At 39.8% G+C, this 19,277-nt stretch overlaps 1 protein-coding gene across 6 annotated transcripts in view; it reads right to left on the reverse strand.

Annotated features, from left to right (window-relative positions):
- ctnnd2b (catenin (cadherin-associated protein), delta 2b) overlaps positions 1 to 19,277 on the reverse strand; it is a 215,625-nt gene that overhangs the window by 81,593 nt on the left and 114,755 nt on the right. For all 6 annotated transcript variants that reach the window (XM_074688273.1, XM_074688270.1, XM_074688268.1 and 3 more), the window contains 2 exons: positions 12,018 to 12,052; positions 8,742 to 8,852 (listed from right to left, as the gene is read on the reverse strand). In XM_074688273.1, the coding sequence (XP_074544374.1) occupies positions 8,742 to 8,852; positions 12,018 to 12,052 (146 nt within the window). The remainder of the gene's footprint in view (positions 1 to 8,741; positions 8,853 to 12,017; positions 12,053 to 19,277) is intronic.

Consider the following 19,277-nt stretch of genomic DNA (forward strand, 5'->3'; position numbering starts at 1 on the left):
TTTTCTCTGGGTGCATTATCTCTGATTGCCGTGAAATTTTCACGTCTCACTTTGTGGAAACTAAACTGCACAATCAGTTATGGATGAGACCGTAAGTGATTCACTGTAGATTCGCTTTAGATGACGATAACATACACAAACATGCTGCCAAAGCTTAATGTGATAAAACCCTTCATCTCTAATTTTACACACTGCCTGAGGCTTTTTGCCGTCTTGAGATTTGCACATGGATCATTTCATTAGGAGTGTAAACATGCAACCATGCATCGACTGTGGCACACCAAACATAACAAAGAGGCTTTATGTAAATCACGGAACACTGGCATGAAACAAAAGCATCTCTGAGAACACTTTGTACACTTCATTTCACTTTCAACCTCTCACTTAAGTCTTACAACACCTATAGTGAATTCCTCAATGATTCACCTTGGGGATGTTAACAAAGGTGTGCCAAACCAAACACTTAAAAAACAGGTATCAAACATGTTTTTCCCTCAAGTCTTACACTGAATATGATTTTTTGTGTGTTATTTTGCAGTAGTGGATGTTGTGAGCCTTATTCAAGAACATGGTGCAGCTTTTGGGCTGCCAAACTTCTGTAAATGAGACAAAATCTGTGAACAGGTGTAGGTTTAAATGCATTGGCCCTGTTGCTATGAAGGTTTTGGGGGAGAGTTTGTCCGTTTGTTTGTCTGTGAACAACACAACTCAAAAAGTAACTAACAGATCTTGATGAAATGTTCAGGAAATGTTCAAAATGGGATAAGGAAGAAGAGATTCAATATTGAAGGTGATCCGGATCACCGTCTGGATCCAGGATTTTTTTTAAGGATTCTTTATCATTATGAGATAGGGCCATATAACTCCACAATAAATCGTTGGATTGCTTTGCAAAACAATTCAAGACAAGGTCGCCATAATTTATGACAGATGTAAAAGTATGATCCAGATCCTGGCAATATTCTGGATACTAAGATCTGGAATATGAAATATGTACTGGGTCATCATAATTTTTCACACTGTCAGGTTACAAATTATCATACAAACCTGCAACTAACACCAAACTGTAGCAACAGTCTGCTGAAAGGGAGTATAACATTAAAGTAGGACTGAAGTGTTGCCTGACAATCACAATATGCTTGGTGGAGGTCTGCGCTCTCTGAATGCTTTACTAGTTTTGTTAGTGAATGTATTATATTTATTGGTATCCCACATGTTGAAGTTTGTCAAGAAAAGGGTAAGAGGGGTGTGCAGGACTTAAAATTGTAATTAATTAAGGTGCTGTGAGGACTATCTATTTGGCGTTGATTGCAAGAATCAACAGCATTTTTCTGAAATAAAGACTCCATTTCCCATTAGCACTATCTTCACCCACTATCACTAGAATGCAATAAGGCATGCATTTGTTCTTGAAGCAAATAAATAGAAAGTGGGGTTTTTTTCTAAAACTATTTTTGATTTTCTTCAAGACAACTTATCCAAGGATGCAAAGCCACAAGGTAAAAGGTAATGTAGTTATTTGTAGTTACATGCAGCTATTGTTTGAAAGGTGACAACAATTAAACTTTGGAAACCCAGTTTGTGACGTAGTTCAGTGTCCAGAAGGTGAGCAGACTGTCTGTTTAGAGTGTCCTCAGAAAACCCTCTCTTCAGGAAAAAGGTCAGACCTTGATTTTATCCTTACTTGGTGAACTCACTACTCAATGCGAAACTTTTCTAGACACTATAGTGTCAACAAAAGGACTTCAGGTCTGGCATTAATCACTTTGGGCTCTTGCAAGAAATTGCGACCTGGACTTGGATACTGAGAAATTACATTTAGAAATAAAGTTTCACAATCTACTTTTCAGTTGTGGATTATGAACATGCAAATATACAAAAATTAGACTATTTTAAAATCACCTATGAAGTCCTCACAGAGTCTTGAATGAAAATGAACTAAACGAACCACAGTATACAGACAGGGCAAGCAGAGATGCACAAACAGAAATACAATTCATAACACGTCACTGCGTTATTGTGGCACCCATGACCTGCCTGATAAGCTTCTCCATTATTTTTATAAGAGGAAGAAGAAGAAAAAAAACATTGCTGGAAAGATCAGAAAACAAGCAATTAGTAAAAAAAAAAAAAAAGAAGAAAATTAACAGACTTTTACTTTGAAAAGCCTATAGGATGCGTTACCACCCTTTATATTCCATCACTTGAAGATGTTCTTCAGATGTAGGTGTAACGACCGCTGTTACAAGGTCATGCAAGTTTCTATTTTAGCCAAGAGCCAAGAGACACTTTGGCAAAGACCTCCTTACCTCGAGACTTGTGGCGTGCGAGACATGCGTTTGAGATATGTGTCTCATGCCAATGATCTGAGAGCTCTAATCCATTCAAATGCGTACAGAGATGAAAACAAAAATGAAGCCATGCTTCAGCCGCATATGCAGCCAGTATAAAACGAGGAAAATAGTCCCTCTGTGCTCTGATGCTGTTTGCAGGCACTGGATTTAGACATTGTTCATACCTGCAGAGCAAACAAGGCATTTTACCAATTGTAATCTGTAAATATACCTCTGTGGCTCCATAAAAGTTTAAAATGATTATAATTGAATGATTAAACGTGGACAGAGGAGGACATGATGTGTAAGTGCCAAAACTCTCCCATCCCTCCTATTAAAGTCATCATAAAGTGTTGATGCAGCCTTGATTCATTTATTTCTGGCAATGATTGCAGAGACGTGCCTTACTAACAACTTTAATTACAGACATTAAACTTTTTAATGGTCCTATAAACACAATTTCCCCCAGTCCAATGTTGATGTAGCAGATAGAAAGTGAACTCTAGTCATTTTTGAAGCTGTCACATCTGTTTGCTTTTCTGGCAAACAACCCACTGCACTGGAAAATAACTTCTCTACATTATATCAGCTCCAAATAGACCGATAAATTCCCAGTTCTCAGTATTTGTGCTCTCAGAGGAGTTGTTGAGCCGTCCTCCGTCAACAGCCACTGTGCCTTTAATCTCCGCTGATGTCACTTTTTTTCTGCTGGCAGTGGCAGAAACAAACCAAGAGAGGCACAAGAAGAAACATCACTTGTTTGTGATTTTTAAACAAGAGAAGATGAAAAATCGTAGCGTGCCAGCGGTCAACATCAACAGAGTGGGACGGATAGAATCAGCAGCTGACGGCAAAATGGAGTCGCTCTGGATGAGAGGGTTGGAAAAATAAAGCTCAACCAAAGTGAAAAGTCACTTAAAGCAGCGCCGATGTCTCCTGTAGGCGGTGAAGCTGGTGATTGTGAATTATTTAAAACTTGATATTAAACTAAGGGTGCTGGCTGAGTTTACTAGGTCAAGGACTCTGTGTCTAGAATAGTCAAATGTACACGCAGACGAACAACAACTCATAATTCAGCTTAAGTGTTTGCATGGCAGGCCTGTTCCAGATGGATTCACACACACACATCACACACCGACAGATGTGTGTGTGCACAAAGCCAGAGGATGTTTTCCACAGTTTTTGTTTGCCACTTTAGGTGTGCTTCATATGGCTAGTGGAGCCTTTAGGGGAGTGAGGGGGGTTCATAAATACATTATCAGTCAGATGGCAAACACTGAAGGCTCTACTGAATCCATCTGATGGTGAGGGTGTGTGTGTGTGTGTGTGTGTGTGTTTGTGCAGTAAAAAGATGGGGATGTATTAGTTTATTAGAAAGACAGTAATGGGGTGCCAAAAAGGAAGCCTCTGCCTGCACATTTTAATATCTTTTCAGAGTCAACTTAACACTCTCCCTTTCACACACACACACACACCCTCCTTATACCTGCATGCATGAAATATAGTCATAGACCGTCTGACCCTGCAGACCTGCTGGGGCTCAGTAATCTCCTCTTCTGTCATTCACACACGCAAAAGAGTTGAGTGGCTTTTCTCCCACGTCAAGGCCATCCTTCTCTATTGACACATTTGAATATTTCATCATGTTTCTATTTTTGGAGACTTGCTGAAGACACACACACACACACACACACACACACATACATACCCACAGCCTGGAAATACACACAGCTGCATGCACTGTCCATGATGACTGCAAACACACACAGAATAACATGAAGTCTCCTGCATGAGCTTAGTTTGAGTGCGTATACCGTTTTTATTTTTCTTTGTGGTAATTTAACAACAACAAATTGACCGTCGGATGGCAGATGGTGACAGTTTTATCACCAAGCACCCTCAGTAATTTCTTAAACAATGGCTCCTTGATTTTAAACAAAGGAGGACGAGACCAGGCTTCTCTTTTCTACACAGGAACTGTTAATTTATTCCAGCTGAGACTCTAACAGTGTGAGGTTGTTATTAAAGACAATCTGAGCTCTGCGGTTGAAAATCTTTAATTTCGATTCCTGATTCAGTCAACTGTTGATTGTTTCATCCCTCCACAGCCTCCCAATGGCAGCAGTGAGCTAATCATCCAGTGGGTTTGACATGTTGACTTTCTATTTCTCCCATCATATTTTTGCCTCTCCCCATCTGTCCCCCGCTGGCTCTTTTTATTTGTTTTACGTTTCTTTTTTTAGATTTGTCAGGTGTTCTCTTACGTAACCGTTATTTAAGCTTCAAAAACATCAAACAAAATTACTGTTCCATCATTTCCGTGCATGTGTGTGTCTGTTAGTGTTGCAGACTTGTGCATAAACCAGCCCACCAAGCATGAGAGCAGATACACTTCCTTGTTTTTCTTCATGACTGATGATGATTTATGCTTCATGTGTTGTTATATATGCATGCTTGTTTATGTGCACACACAGCTCATGCATGTGTGTATGTGTGTGTGTATGTGTGTGTGTGCCTCTCCTCCCTGCACTGTGAACAGCAGGCCAGCTGACACCTTGGTGAGGACGGATTAGCATATCAAACTACTGGCACGACTCTGCATGTCTCCTGACAGCTACCTCCCTCCCCTGGGGTCGACTGTACAAAAGACGTGGGGATCATCCCCGGGACCTAATGAAACAAGATGAGTGGAGCAGAGAGGCACGGGGAGATGTTCAGGATCTCTCTGAGAGCTCCTAAAAACAAATGCTTTGAACTCCAGAAATAATACAGCAAAGCAGCCTCTGTGAAAACTTCTCCAGTGACTATTTCTGCCAGCCACTTTAAAGCTACACTTAAGCTGCACTTCTGCCAAAAATAACAGAAACTTCTAGTCCTAGGAGCTACTTTTTAAGAGACTAAAAGGTTTCCTGTAGTCCGTGGTTTTACCTGTTTTACACAGGTTGATAAAGACATCATGCTGCTCTTCTTCAGCTTGTTACCTGTGGTTCAGAGTTCAAACCTTTCCTCTATTTCATACCTGTGAGATTGAAAACCAGTGATAACAGCACTGTAAATATTGCAAGCTTGGTATTTAAATGCAATGAGATTCTCAAAGCTATTCAAACTAATCTGAAATGATCAGTACTGTGAGACCTCTGTGTTTGGCTGAACTAGAAAAGTTTGACATTTCTTTGGATTGGTGAACTTGCAATCCTATTATCATCCAAACTCCGGAATTAGAAAAAAATTCACTCCCCATTCAGAGACCTTTTGTACCAAGCTATAAATAGGTTTTTTTCTGTGGTGAAAACGCTCCTTTTTTGGCTTGGTGTGTATGTGACTTCAGCAGGTTTATGCACTTCCGTACTGTCTCATATTTTCAGACCAGGGATGCTGCTTGGCTTTTGGTCTCCTAGCCGACAGCTCTGGGACACCCACCAGTCAGTCATTTAGCTGCACCACTAATGATATAAATCGATGCACAATTCTTAGACTTACTATAGAATTAACAGTCTACGTCGTTATAAAGATGTGCACACATCTCGACCGCAGAAGCAGCATTTAGCTCCATTCATTTAGACAAGTTGACAGCTGTCAAAAACAATACTACACAATAGAGGCAACTCCTGTCAAGTTTCGACCGTTACAGTGCAACCGGTGTTTCGGCGTTAATAGCGACCATGCTAATGGCAGCCGTGATAAACCTATGTGATTTACCTATGCCATTAACGGCTGAGAGTCACCAGTTAACAGGGTCGCACTTCACACTGATACACCAGCGACGTCTGTGTGTGTGTAATAAAATGTGTATTCTTTATCCAACCTCAGTTAACCAGGTTTGACTGCAAACAAGCAATAATACCTGCTGATACTCAAAATACAGATTTCACTTTGCTTATTTAACTTGGGTGCTTCTGCACCCAAGTTGCGCGCATATCCGCCATTGTTGATAAACAAATAATCCCTCTATAGCATGCAGATGTGTCTTTTTGTTTCCTGTTGTAAAAATGAGTGTTTTAACACTCAGCCTATCAGAATTTTGCAACGGTAGAATGACCATAGCAGTCATTTTGACTGCTCAGACATAATTTGCATATAATTTGGATAGTCAATAAAGATCTCAGAATGAATTAATAGAAAGTTAAGAAACACATCAGGGCACAAGAAGGAAATTATAACGAATAAGAGCTAGATGAACCTTCTTCCAAACATCAAGAGACATCATTCTCTGAACCTGCTCCTCCATCAGAATCTTTCTCAAGGCTCTGAAGCAGGGCTGAAGCCTCCATATCCGTCGATTCTTCATCTAGTTGTCATTTATGCCACTTTTTGGGTTTGATTGAAGCTTTGAATAGATTTACGATTCACAGTGCATTAAAAAAAATAAAAATGATAAGAAAAAAAAAACAATCGAGCAGAAGAAAGAGCGGGAAAATGCAGCAAATACTGAAGTATGACACCCCCTGTACATAGCATGCAGTCAATCTGACTGCTGTAGTCATTTAGGTAGTAATACTCAGATCTCTTCAGTGCTTTGAAATTTTAATGATAAAACTATGTTAGAATAAAATATACGCACATTAAGGAAAAGTCAGGGTCTTACTGGTGCAAAGGATTTATTACAACAAGATGTTGCAAATTTTGAAAGCAGTCAAAATACCTGCCTTGGAAGTTGGAGTGTTAATTTGAGACCAAAGGAAATTTTCTTGGCTGTTAGAATCTGACTCAAATGGACACACAATGTACTGGAGTTTTGTTTGCGTCAATATCTTTTCATAAGAGATTGCTTAAGGGCCTGTTTCCACTAATTGCCGTTTTTGCACTTAAGATGGCCAGGGTCTCTATATTACAGCGCTTCTCACTGCTGTTAACTGGCACTTCTGTTTCTCTTTAACTTGTAGCATTAGCAGCAGCTCTTAAAAAATACAAAGATGGTTTGTTTTATTACAGAATGAAACTCTTCCACACTTTGAGAAAAAGTTAATGACAGGGGGTCCTTTCTTGATTTTGTTTGGTTGGAGATGGAAAAGTGACATTAGATTGAGTGTTTCAGAAAAGTTGATTCAATGCAAAGGGTCAAAACACAGCTGATACTGAGGTCAGTAAGCCTGGAATGGATTGCATTGATAGTGAATAGATGTCAGTGCAAAAAACACTGTTGGGCATGGGCACTTATTTGTGTTAATAAATGAGTCTTTGTTTAATGTAAAAGATTATCCAAAAAAAACAACAACAAACAAAAAACACTGAGAGTAACCACCGGATTCTTCTTCTTTCTGTTAAAGCCGCAGCAGGGCTGTTAATCAGTTATCTACAAAATGAATAAATAAACGCCTGACTGAATGTAACTAAGTATTTAGCATGTGAAAAGCTACAAACTCATCTCAGAAGTTACTGTGAATAAAAAAGCAAGGTCAGTAGACATTGGCACAGCTTTTACTTGTTAAATTGAAAAAGCTTCTGAAAAATGTTGACATCTCTCGAAGTCTGCAGGATGTGTACAGGCACTTTTTTCTAATATCTCGTACCCTATTCTGCCCCCCGAACAAACACAAATGTTACCAGCAGGAAAGAGATCAGTATTACTGTTGATTTGCTCTGTTCAGTGTTAGGTTTAAAGTAGCTTCTGTATTTGTCTTTCTTTTTCATTGTTTTAAATGTCACTCTGAAGCTTTTCTTCTTTCTATGTGAAGCGCTTTGAATTGTGTCTATGTTTGAAATGTGCTGTACAAATAAAGCCGCCTTGTCTTGTCTTCTGAAATCTCAGTTTGTGGCGGCCTAAACTTGTGAAAAGTTTTCTGGAGCACAGAAAAAAGAGGATTTATGGAAAGACTTTCAAAGTATATTTGGTATAAACCGAGCAGATATCAAAAGCATGAATATTCACCATGACGTGACAGACAAAAGAGTGTGTCACCAACAGAAAAGAGAATCTTGTCTTTAGAAAAAGAGCCTGTGAAAGACGTAATCCTGCTGGGCAAACTGTGAGGGAGTGGTGAAGATTTCATGAATCACTATTTTTATGAGCCAGTCTTTTACTTAAAATGATCTTTTTTTGACAAGTAGCACTTCAGAGAAATGTGATTAATCAAATGAAATATCATCCTCATCTTTTCTAATCAGAATAAGTACCTTCTCTGATTAGATGAGGATTTTAACAGCTTGATTACATTTTATGAAAAGGGCCTCATTGTCTTCTTTTACTAATTATCTGACTGACCACACTCTTTTATTAATCTGATATTTCTCTGAAGGATTATGTGGGCATGGTGTCTGCTTTTTAAAAGCAGTACTTTGTAGATCCTCACACATTCATCACGTTATTAAGCCAAAATATCAATACCTGCTTGTCTTTGTTTTCATTTTACCTTTTTTTCTTCTCTGGACTATCCTTTGGACCCAACAAAGACAAGAAGAAGTCCTTACTGTCTGTGGTGTCCTGGGAGTCCAAGATGCCGGACTCCTGGAGGGAGCGGATGCAGGAGTCCACCAGCTCCAAACCTGTCGTCAGCTCCTCTTCTATGTCCTTCTGCCCGTCTATTTACACAACAAAAAGAAAACAGACAGGAGAAAATAATGCACATTAAAAAGGAGTATCAAAGCCCTGCAGGAGTTGTTGAGAGGGTTACTGTAAACACAAGATTGGAGCAACTAGTGCAGCATTCATGATTTTCTGTTGAACATGTAAATCCAGACTTAGGCTAATTTTACTGGCCATAAATTCCAAGACTAAGATATTATTTTTGAAATAAATAACTGGTCCATAGTGACTGAGAGTCTTTGTTTTGCATACTTTAATATAAGTTCACGCCTTCTTGTTTTTAGCACTGTACATGGAAAGAGCCATTTTGGTTTTTAGTTCAACTAAAAGTCTTTGGTAATGATGCACGGTACATTAGCTAACACTTGTGATAATGCTGTAAAAAGATACAATCAGTGATCACCACTCTTCTTCCACTAAACCAAAATTGAAAAAGATGAGTGATTGAAAAATAAGGCTCCTGCAGAGCTCTGTACCAGATAAATAGAGAAGAGGAGGAAAGGCAAGAGGAAATGTGACTTACACTGACTCAAAAGTCTAAACTTCCTGTAGCCATGATTTCCTGAACCTGACATGAGCCTCATCTACTGTGGGCTGACCCCACCTCTAAGTAAGTAAAGAGCTTTCAAGACACTTGCAGCTTTGCAAGGATGTCCATTCAGCCGTCACAACTTTGATCAGTTTTTGCCAACTTAGCCTATTTACACACATCTTAACTTTTTTTTTTCAAATAAATCACATAAATAAAAATGAATTCAAGATAAAGAAAAAGAACCTGCTGATCCAATGTCCAATCCAATGTTTTTGGTGGTTTTAGGTCTCTGAGGCGTCTTCATGTACTCTGACACCAGACCGTTAGTCTGTCAGAGAGACTGATAACATGTCCAAAGTCTTCAACTCAGAGAGGATAAAACCTTACAAATGAGTCTTAGGAGCAACATAAATCTCTTATCAGGAAGGAGGGAGAGGGACAGTAATAGCAGAGGTTTTAGTGGGAGGATTTAGGAGGCTGATTTTTATTGACTCGGGTGGACACAACAGCAGACTGATGGTGTCGATGCTTTTAGTGAAAGGTTTCCTGTGCAGTCAGAGGCATTTCTCTGGATTTACTTCTCTCACACACACATGAACTGAAACTCATTTCTAAAGCTGCCTGTTGCAGAGTGTATGTTTTTTTTTTTTAAGTTATTTTATTTTTAAATGGTTTGTGAATGATAAAGGGATCAAAAAGTCCAACAGGAGCCTGTAAAGGTTTTCACTGTAGGCACACAGTGAGTTTTGTTCAGAAATGCACAGATGGAAGTGGACCACAGCCCACACCACACGGTCACAGTGTGACCAGTTCTGACTGCACGCCTTCGGTCAGCTCTTTGTTGGCAGGGGTCACCAATCCTGAACTCAGATAATCAATGTAACCTCAACAGCTCAAAGAGAGCTACCTTACAGGCAAAGACAGAAAGAGATCAATCGAACTTTGGACGTGTTTCTCCAACTAAGTACCTTCCTGAATCAGAGTATACCTTCAGTCTGTATCACCAACCAACCAGACTTCTCTACCTTAGGAGACATAGCTTTTGGGTTTTTTCTCAACAAGCTGTCTACAGTTTTCAGTTTTAGAAATTAAACCAGTAACCAACAAATTCAAATGAAAGAGCAACTGCATTTTGAGTCTTCAGAAGGACCTCAAATAAATCAAAATCAAAAATCAAACAAACTGATAAATGGATGGGTGGATAATGGATAGGTTAGATAGGTGGATAATGGATAGGTTAGATAGGTGGATAATGGATTGGTTGCCAGGTGCTGCCTGGCTATGACTGCCTTTTGCAGCAGCTCTCTCTTCTTTGTCCGTTTCTTGTAATTTTTGTCGTCTCTTTTTTGTAATCTTTGTATTTGGAGTGGATCATTACTTTGAATGGCTCATTGTTGGTCATGGACACCAAACTTTTTGTGGCTTCAGCAATATTTTTACTACTTTTTCCCCTGTGTTTATCTGGAGATCTTACATGAAACCATGGCTGCATTTACATGTGAACTCAGCTGTTAGCAGCCTGTAGCATGTCAATGCCAACTGGTGTAAGGCCTGATGTCTTCCCAGAAGGTGAGGAGAAGGAGGTGAGGGCAATGTGCTGGTTCTCAGGTGTGAGCTAAGAAGTGACGACATGGACCTGTCCTTCCATCCATCGTTATTGGGAACGTAAGATCTATCTCCAATAAGATGGACGAGCTAACCATGCTAACCCAGCAACAGAGGGAATAGCAGAGGGCAGAGTAGTATCATGCTATTTACAGACATGGCTAACGGAGCTAACATCAGACACCAACGCCACATTGGAAGAGCTTCACCTGCTGCTTAGCAGACAGGATCTAGGAGACAGAGATGGAGCATGACTGAAGAAGCTCAGTCCTGGACCCTGTGGAGGTGGAGGCTGGCTGAACTGGAGAATGATGGACAAGCTGTCATCATCTATTTTCTTGTGGACCTTTTTGCACTTTCTATACACTTTCTTACTTTTGTTTTCTTGATTGCTGCTGTTACTTCAATTTCGTTGCTCTTGTTACAATGACAATAAAGTTCTATTCTATTCTATTCTATTCTAAACCGATAAATGGTTAAATGGATGGATAGATAGAGTGTAAATAAATAAACAGATGGATGGATAGATGGATGGATGAATGATAAATGGCTAGATAGTCTGATGAATAGATGGCTGATAAAAGAATTAATGGACAGATGGATGGATGGATGGATAGATGGATGGATGGATGGATGGATGGATGGATGGATGGATGGATGGATGGATGGATGGATGGATGGATGGATGGATGGATGGATGATAGGTAAACTACACTGAGATTTTTGTTAACGCTGTGTGAACCTGTGGCTGTAGCTGATCGTCCTAAGAGAGAGTTTGAGAGATGGCTCTTTCCTGTTGCCGTACGCCTTTTTAAACACACACTTTGACTTTGATCGAGCATTTTTACTACAGTAACAATAGTTCCAGCACAGGACTGCATCAATAACATTACTGGTGCATGATGGGGGATTGTTACAGTGGTGACTGCTGTAATAAGCAGAGTCAGCGGTATGCAGTGTGCTGGAAGGAAAACAATAGAGGAGCAGAAAAAATGCACTGAGAGCAATTAAGAGGAAATATTACCTTGGTTGTTCCAGCGAAACTTCTCATCTGCTGAACTGTAAGAGAAACACAAGAGAAGAAGAAAAACGGTTAAAAACATATGAAGAAAAAACAAAAACACTGCTTTGTCATGTTGAGTGGTGCACTTTGACTTGTTGTTATCCCTTCAATATTTGTTCATCCCTTTTAATGAACCAGACATGAAAAAGCACTAGTATGAAGACACTTGTTTCCCTCCATCATCAACTGAAATATTTCATCTCCAGTTGTAGCTTTTTCCAGGCTTGCTGAAGCCTCACGAACAAAAAGAAGTTGTGTAAATTCCTTTGAGACCTTGAGAACAGAAACTTTTCAAACACAAAAAAAACATTCCCTCCAGATATGTTGTTGTCTAAGAATCAAGGCTGTTTGTTAATTTTCTCTGAGACAGAGGAATTTTATCAGAAAATAGCCTTGTCCTGTCACCGGAAAGATTTCAGAGAGCACGGGGGCTCTGAGATAGACACATTTTTCAAAGGACAGCGAGAGGCTGCTTGGACAGAGGAAACATCAGTTCACATTAAGCTGGAGAAAAAAGTCTGGGAGGAGTAATAAAAAAGTGACGGCGTGTCAAAACAACACTGGAAAGAAAAATATCCACACGGACACATGAACTGATGTGCTGCTGTGTGAGGGCCACACAATACACACTGCATTTCATACACTCCCATCAGTGAGGGCAACAACATTTTCAGGCATGGGATGAATTATGAGAGTGTGCATCAAAACACCTCAGAGAAAAAGTTTTGGTCTCGGTACTTTTGGCACTTATCTGTATTCACTGTGTACACACACGTCTCAGTACGAGTAGAATCAGAGCTACTGCTGTGTCATAAACCACACACCACTCTAACACACAGAGCAACGTTTTAGTTTTAAACACTCGTCAGTGAGGTGTAATAGAAACTGTTGGCTTTATTTTAATTAGAGTTAACTCTGGTTCTGTGCACATGTTTAATTATCTTACTGGACTGATGCCATATGCTGCAGGTTTCCACTGAAGCTGAAAAAACTTTTCACTGTGATGCAGAGGCGGAGAATCATGGAGACAAAGATAAGGTAAGCAGGCTTTTTGAATCTTATTTCACATTCGTAACTTATTTATTTATCACTAAATTTCTCAGGTTTTATATAACACACATCAAAAGCTTTAAAAGAGTACTTTTTATTATTTTATAGAAGGAGCTCTGACAAACTGTATGTTCATCCCTGTTTGATTTACCTTGAATCATTACCCCACCACAGGCTTTACTCCTACATCAGGGGTTTTTATTTGTCATATGTATGTTCATTCTTGTAAAACTGGCTGATAGGTTTCTAAAACAGCTAACAGTCCTGACACTCTCTGAATCCTTACTTTTTCTCATTGTTATTCTCACCATTATTTTCGCAGTATGTTAAGTATAAGCTAAGCTCTGATATGATGCAATGTAGAAGAACTGTAGAGGGTCGACTGTATGAATCATCAGTCTATCCCAGGCTGACTCATGTTCTCTCATCTGAATCCCAAAGTTTCTTGTATCAGCTGCATCATTATAGAAAAAGGGGGAAAAGGCTGAAAACTTATTTGCAAAGTTTTATAACAATCTCTGGTGTTCATCTTTTACAGAGTTTTTAAACTGCAGCAGAATTATCCAGATGAACTCAAGCTGTCGAAAGACCAGGGAAAATGCTGAATGATGAAATTTCTGTTTCTTAAATATCGCTCACTGTGAAAATCAGCTGTTGAGTTGTAATGAATCATCTGGTCCTGATACCTGGACAGAGATTCTCACTCCTGTTACTCGTCATCTCTTTTGCAGCTTCAGTTTCAATCTCACTGGGTCTTTCAATAAAACCTGTAAACATGACCTCCTCTTCTAACTTCTACCTTCTGTTTGTTGTTTTTGTAGATGTTAAGTCATTACTTTTTGTTGTGTAAAGCTATATAATTATAGACGGTACAAAATATGGACATAGACACTGTGACGCCACTCATTTGTTTCTGATGCAGTTTTAAAGCCCACCATATTGAAAATGCTGAACTCAACCCATCTTTGCTCCAGTTAGGTTAACGCAAAGAGGCAGGTCTTTACCCTCTTTGCGAACAGCTATAGGGTGCCTAGCTGCCAGTCAAGTGAGCCATGCCCTTATATGGGCAAAACTTTGAAGTTTAATAACTTCAAAAGTCAATAGTTGAGAACTTCACATCTTCACAGTGTGTGCTGTAGTAATGAACTATTCAGACAAAGCTGTAAACATGTTTATCAGTGCTGTAAAAGTCAGCATTTTTAGCTTGGTGTTGTAGTTTCCTGTGTTTCTGCAGTCAGCCTCAAGCAGGCCCTCAGTGAACAGCAGTTTTTTAACACTTCTGCATGGGCTTTATATTTACAGTCCAGCGATAGGCACTTGATTTCAACATGACCCAAGTTTTATAGCAGTTAAGTGATCTGCTGTCTGTAATTATGATGACTTCTTAGAGTAACCATTACACAGTCTGTTCAGCCCAACTGCTTACAGTCATCAATGGTAAAATATAATTTAAAAATATTGCCATCTCCATTAAAACACAGGCCAGTGTGTTTAATAGTAAGTTGACCACAGGCACAAATCAGTGCAGATAATCAGAACCAGAGAAGACAGGAGATCAACAGTCTTGCTAATGCCTAATGGCCTGTGTACTCAACAGTAAAGTTTCCATGTTCTTGATATTTCCAAACACAAAACATGTGTAAAGGGTTGGCTTAAGAGTAGAATCAGTGTTTTTTTTTTTTTTTTTCAAAATCTTTAGGTCTCATTTATGCCCCAATACATGCCAATTGTCTGAATTCTTTTGTCTATGTCTGCAAATTTCTTATCGATACAGACCAAACAGTGCAGTGCCATAGTAGCAGCAATGGGGGTGTTGAGCAGAGTAACCATAGACTGTATATAGAGTGGACAGTGTGGCTCCGCCATTTATCATTGTACGGTTTTGAAGCCAAAATACCCCCGTCACAGGCAAAGCCACTGGCAGCAATAGCAGCCAGAGTCTGCGCATTAGAGGCGATGAGGGATTCTGGAAGAATCTGAGTGGAGCTGGGTGACAAAAATAATATATTTTTTTTTCTTTTGAGAGTCTAATCACTTCATGACTCCACCTCCCGACATATTTTAACATCCCCGAAAAAATACACAAAAACAGTAGCCGTCAATCATCTTTAAACGTTACATAAAGCCTTGTTTTTAACCTTGTATAACTAATGAAAATGAAACTTTTTAGAAAAAAGAGGACTTGAATACAAGACAGCCAAATGATATCTCAAAATCACCACAACAATTAAACGTGAGAAACATTTCTACGAGGTGTATTAATTTTTTACAGTTTGACCACAGCCCATCTGGAATGACTGGAGAGCCAGATTTTTTAGCCTATACTGCAGCCAGCCACTGGGGGGAGCAGTTTTTGTGGAGACCTTACTTCGAGCCGAGCAAGATGATGTCCATTTTTTTTACTGTCTATGAGAGTAAGCAGTGGTTTAAGTGAAACCACAACAAATGGGATGACATCAAATGATAACTGATTGTTAGCTGGATGTTGGATGTGAAAGACAGGTATATTCAAGCACCTGCTGGTGGATGCATGAAGAGTTAATATATTTTCCTTTTTAATAATTTTGCAGCATTTATTTCAAAGCGTGCAACATTTTACGCCTAAAACCTCTGTATCTGTTGCACAAAGCTTCCGTAGATTCACAAAGCGATGAATGTTGTTCACTCCCTGCGGACACCCAACAGATGCTATTAAATCATCCCATTGATTACCCCCATTCTGTGTGTGTGTGTGTGTGTGTGTGTGTGTGTGTGTGTGTGTGTGTGTGTGTGTGTGTGTGTGTGTGTGTTTGTGTGTGTGTGTGTGTGAAGGATTGCAAGGGGAGCCAAGCGGTACATGTTAATGGGACCCTCTGTCAGCAGGGCAGACTCCTCATTTATCAGGCGTTATTATACCAAACAAAACACCTCTACCTGTGCACGTATATACACACACACACACACACACACACACACACACACACACACACAGAGGATATATTTTATATATATATATATATATATATATATATATATATATATATATATATATATATATATATATATATAAAAGGGATATGGACACAAATGCATCATGCTGAGCGAGGGAGCAGTGAGGGGCTGAACTGCGTCTCAAGGATGGAATATGTTTATATCAGACATGCAGGATGAAAGGGATTATTATCTGAGTCCAGACAGGACTGATGACGGAGTCTGAGTCACTGTTTTCTTAAAGGCCAGCAAACTGGTTCTCGATGTCTCTTTCTGCATCAACTGTAGTCAAAATGTTGCCTCTGCTCTCTATAAATGCCTGAAAGGAGGTGAGTGTGTTATTTACAAGGGCCAAGGGTGTGATGTTGGTAAAACTAAATGCGAACTGAGTGCTGGGCTAGAAACCAGGTTGGAAACAGTTGGGAAAGAAACCAAGTGGTGTTATCGTCAAGTGGGTACATTCACTCAGGCTGGAGTTGGAATACAAAACAGACCGGAGGGTTCAGATTTTTGTCTGCACTCAGGGGAAATAAAAAAGTTTGTTCCAATAATGAGAGCGATCAAAAGTGAACAGAACAGAACAGACAAGACAGGAAGAGAGAATTGGAGAATAGAGACAGTTTGTGCAGAAGAAGCAAAATAAAGTTTAAAGAAAATGAAGTTTAGAGCAGACCTACTTAAGAATAAAGATAACTGTATGTTAAAACAAAGGTTTAGCCTGGAAAATTCAACCATGTGTGAAATGTATAGAGGACACAGTCTTTGAAGTGGACAACCTTTCCTTCATTGCATTTCACCCCATCTGTTCACCATTTTATCTCTCAAAAAAGGCAAAAAAAAAATGAGACAAAGAAATAAAAATGCCTTTTTGTCTCCAGACAGAATGAGCAACAAAGGTTAAACTCCAGAGGAGAGTGTGGCGTGCAGGAAACGGACCGAAGGTTCAGCCTCTATCCACCAACAGTCCAAACTGTCTCCCTCCAAAAAGAGACTTATTTATCGTGGAATCTAAACCTGGTGTAACCTGTCAATGAAAATCTATCTCTTGTCTTTAGTCTGAAACTCAGCCTCTGTTATTTAAGTCACACTACATGTTTGGAGTGTGACATTAGCTTGATCAAACAGACCCAGGATCTCTGAACCTGTCACCCCCCAAAACCGTATTCTTTTAATTCTTTCAGTCTGTCAGTGAGCAACAAAAGACTACAAAGACTGAGGAAGAAGATTGATGTTTTTTGGTGTATTAAGAATCTACTGATATATTTCCCCTGGGCTCCAGGATCCACCTCATTCACTTGTCTAATATTTTAAGCCCAAGAGACACGGTTCATCCTCTGAGCCTGTCACCACCTGCCCACCTCTCTTCTCACCTCAACCTACATGTCTGTATTACTATCCTGAAATGAAAACTGTATTAAAAACCTCTTAACCAGCTCTGTGGTCTCTAGGAAACTGCTGATAACAAAAAATGTGCTTATTTCTTTTCTGAAAATAAGTGTATTTCTTGACAGTCCTTAACATTCATCCTTAGGGCAGCAGGAATGTCTACACCAAATGCCAAATTCAGCCATCACCGTTGAAAGAAAGGCTAGGGGGTGTCTGCCTGAGCTGAAGCCTTCATCTTCCTCCTCCCTTCTCTCTCCTCCACCCACACAAGCAACCCCCCACCCCCTCCTCTTCCAGGCCACCAGGTACGACTAATCAGGCCTTCGGTATCTGAAACGGCTCATTGACCTGTTAACCCAGGAAACAGGGAGCTGGTGTTGTTTTCCCATCGAACCTCCACGACACGCCGGCAGGATGTGACAGGATAATTAGTGGACCGAGAGAGAACTAATTGACAGCGTGATCAACTCGCCTGCTGCAGGTCACGGCGTGGCACGGCACTTCATCACCACTAATGATATAATGTTGTGTGTGCATGTGTGGGCAGCTGGGAGTGTGACTTTGCTGTGTGTAAACAAGACAGTGCATTGATGTGTGCACTGAGATCAACTCTAGTTTTTGTGTTCAAATGTCAAAAATGTGCAACTCAGGTCATTAGACTAAAAAAGGGGGTCAGAGCTTTCTTTGTTATTATTTTATTTAACTCATCCTCAGCGGCACAAAATTAAAAAAAAAAAAAAACTTACATAATCCCCAAGCTCAAGTATAAAGGCCTTGAATGGTTGAGCAATATTGTGTCTCTAGATGCCTCAAGCTATCTCTATGGGGTGGAAAGGCTGGCTTTCAAAATTCAGGAAAAATGCAGTAAAATAAATAAATAAATAACTAAACCTTTTCATGTGCAACAGGATGAAAGAAGCTCATTCACACCTTTGTTGGCGGATGGTTGGTAACGAGCCTGGATTCAGGACCAGTCTCTTCGCTAGCTTTCTGTTGTACTGTCCAAAGTTTGAAAAGCAGTCGGCCATGAAGTGACTAGCACACACATGCACAGTTTTACTGAGTGTAGCTGGCACATTTCCTTGATAAATGAACTAGCCACTTAGTCTTGTCTTCTCCTCAGATGGGAAGCTTGATGGAACTATGTGGCTGTTTACAGCCAAAAAAAGAGCAGTGATGGCTCTTCAACTTTGGCATTCTCCTCCCCGCTGCTGGAGAAATATCTGCTCGGGTGGACCAATCAGGTCTGAATTGCTCCTGATTGGTCAAAAAAAGTACAGGTTTTGTCAATAAATATCACATTTTGTGGGCTGGGAGGAAAGCCAAAGACCCACAAATTTCACTAAAAGATTTTTGCACAATATGGGACCTTTAAGCCACAATTTGTGTCACTTTATAAGATAAAAATGTCAGTGAGAGCTTATATCAAAGCTTACAACATTTTGAAGTTTTATATAAATAAATCTTTGGGGCATTGATTATTAAATTCTAAAAGACCAAATATTTCAGAATTTTTCGACATTATATCTGTTTCATTGTAAAACATTGGGGTGTTCAACAGGCCTTGAGTGGTACCCATTTTCAGCCCTGGAGGCTCATGTCTCAGGCCGGCCCACTTCTGATCATGACCTATGAGCTGCCAGTGCAGGTGGTCCAGGGACACTGTTAGCAGCTTCTGTGGTATATTTCAATATTTCATAGACGACAGCCCTCGCAGCCCCAAATCTGACCATCCCACCTGGAAGTCTCCAGATCCTCCAATTAACCACTCCCCTATGACTTCAGGCCAAGTTTAAATTAGTGAACAAAAGATGG

This window comes from Halichoeres trimaculatus, unplaced genomic scaffold (assembly GCF_033239565.1).
Source record: "Halichoeres trimaculatus isolate MK-OKI-2021-1 unplaced genomic scaffold, fHalTri1.1 fHalTri1_scaffold_15, whole genome shotgun sequence".
NCBI lineage: Eukaryota > Metazoa > Chordata > Actinopteri > Labriformes > Labridae > Halichoeres > Halichoeres trimaculatus.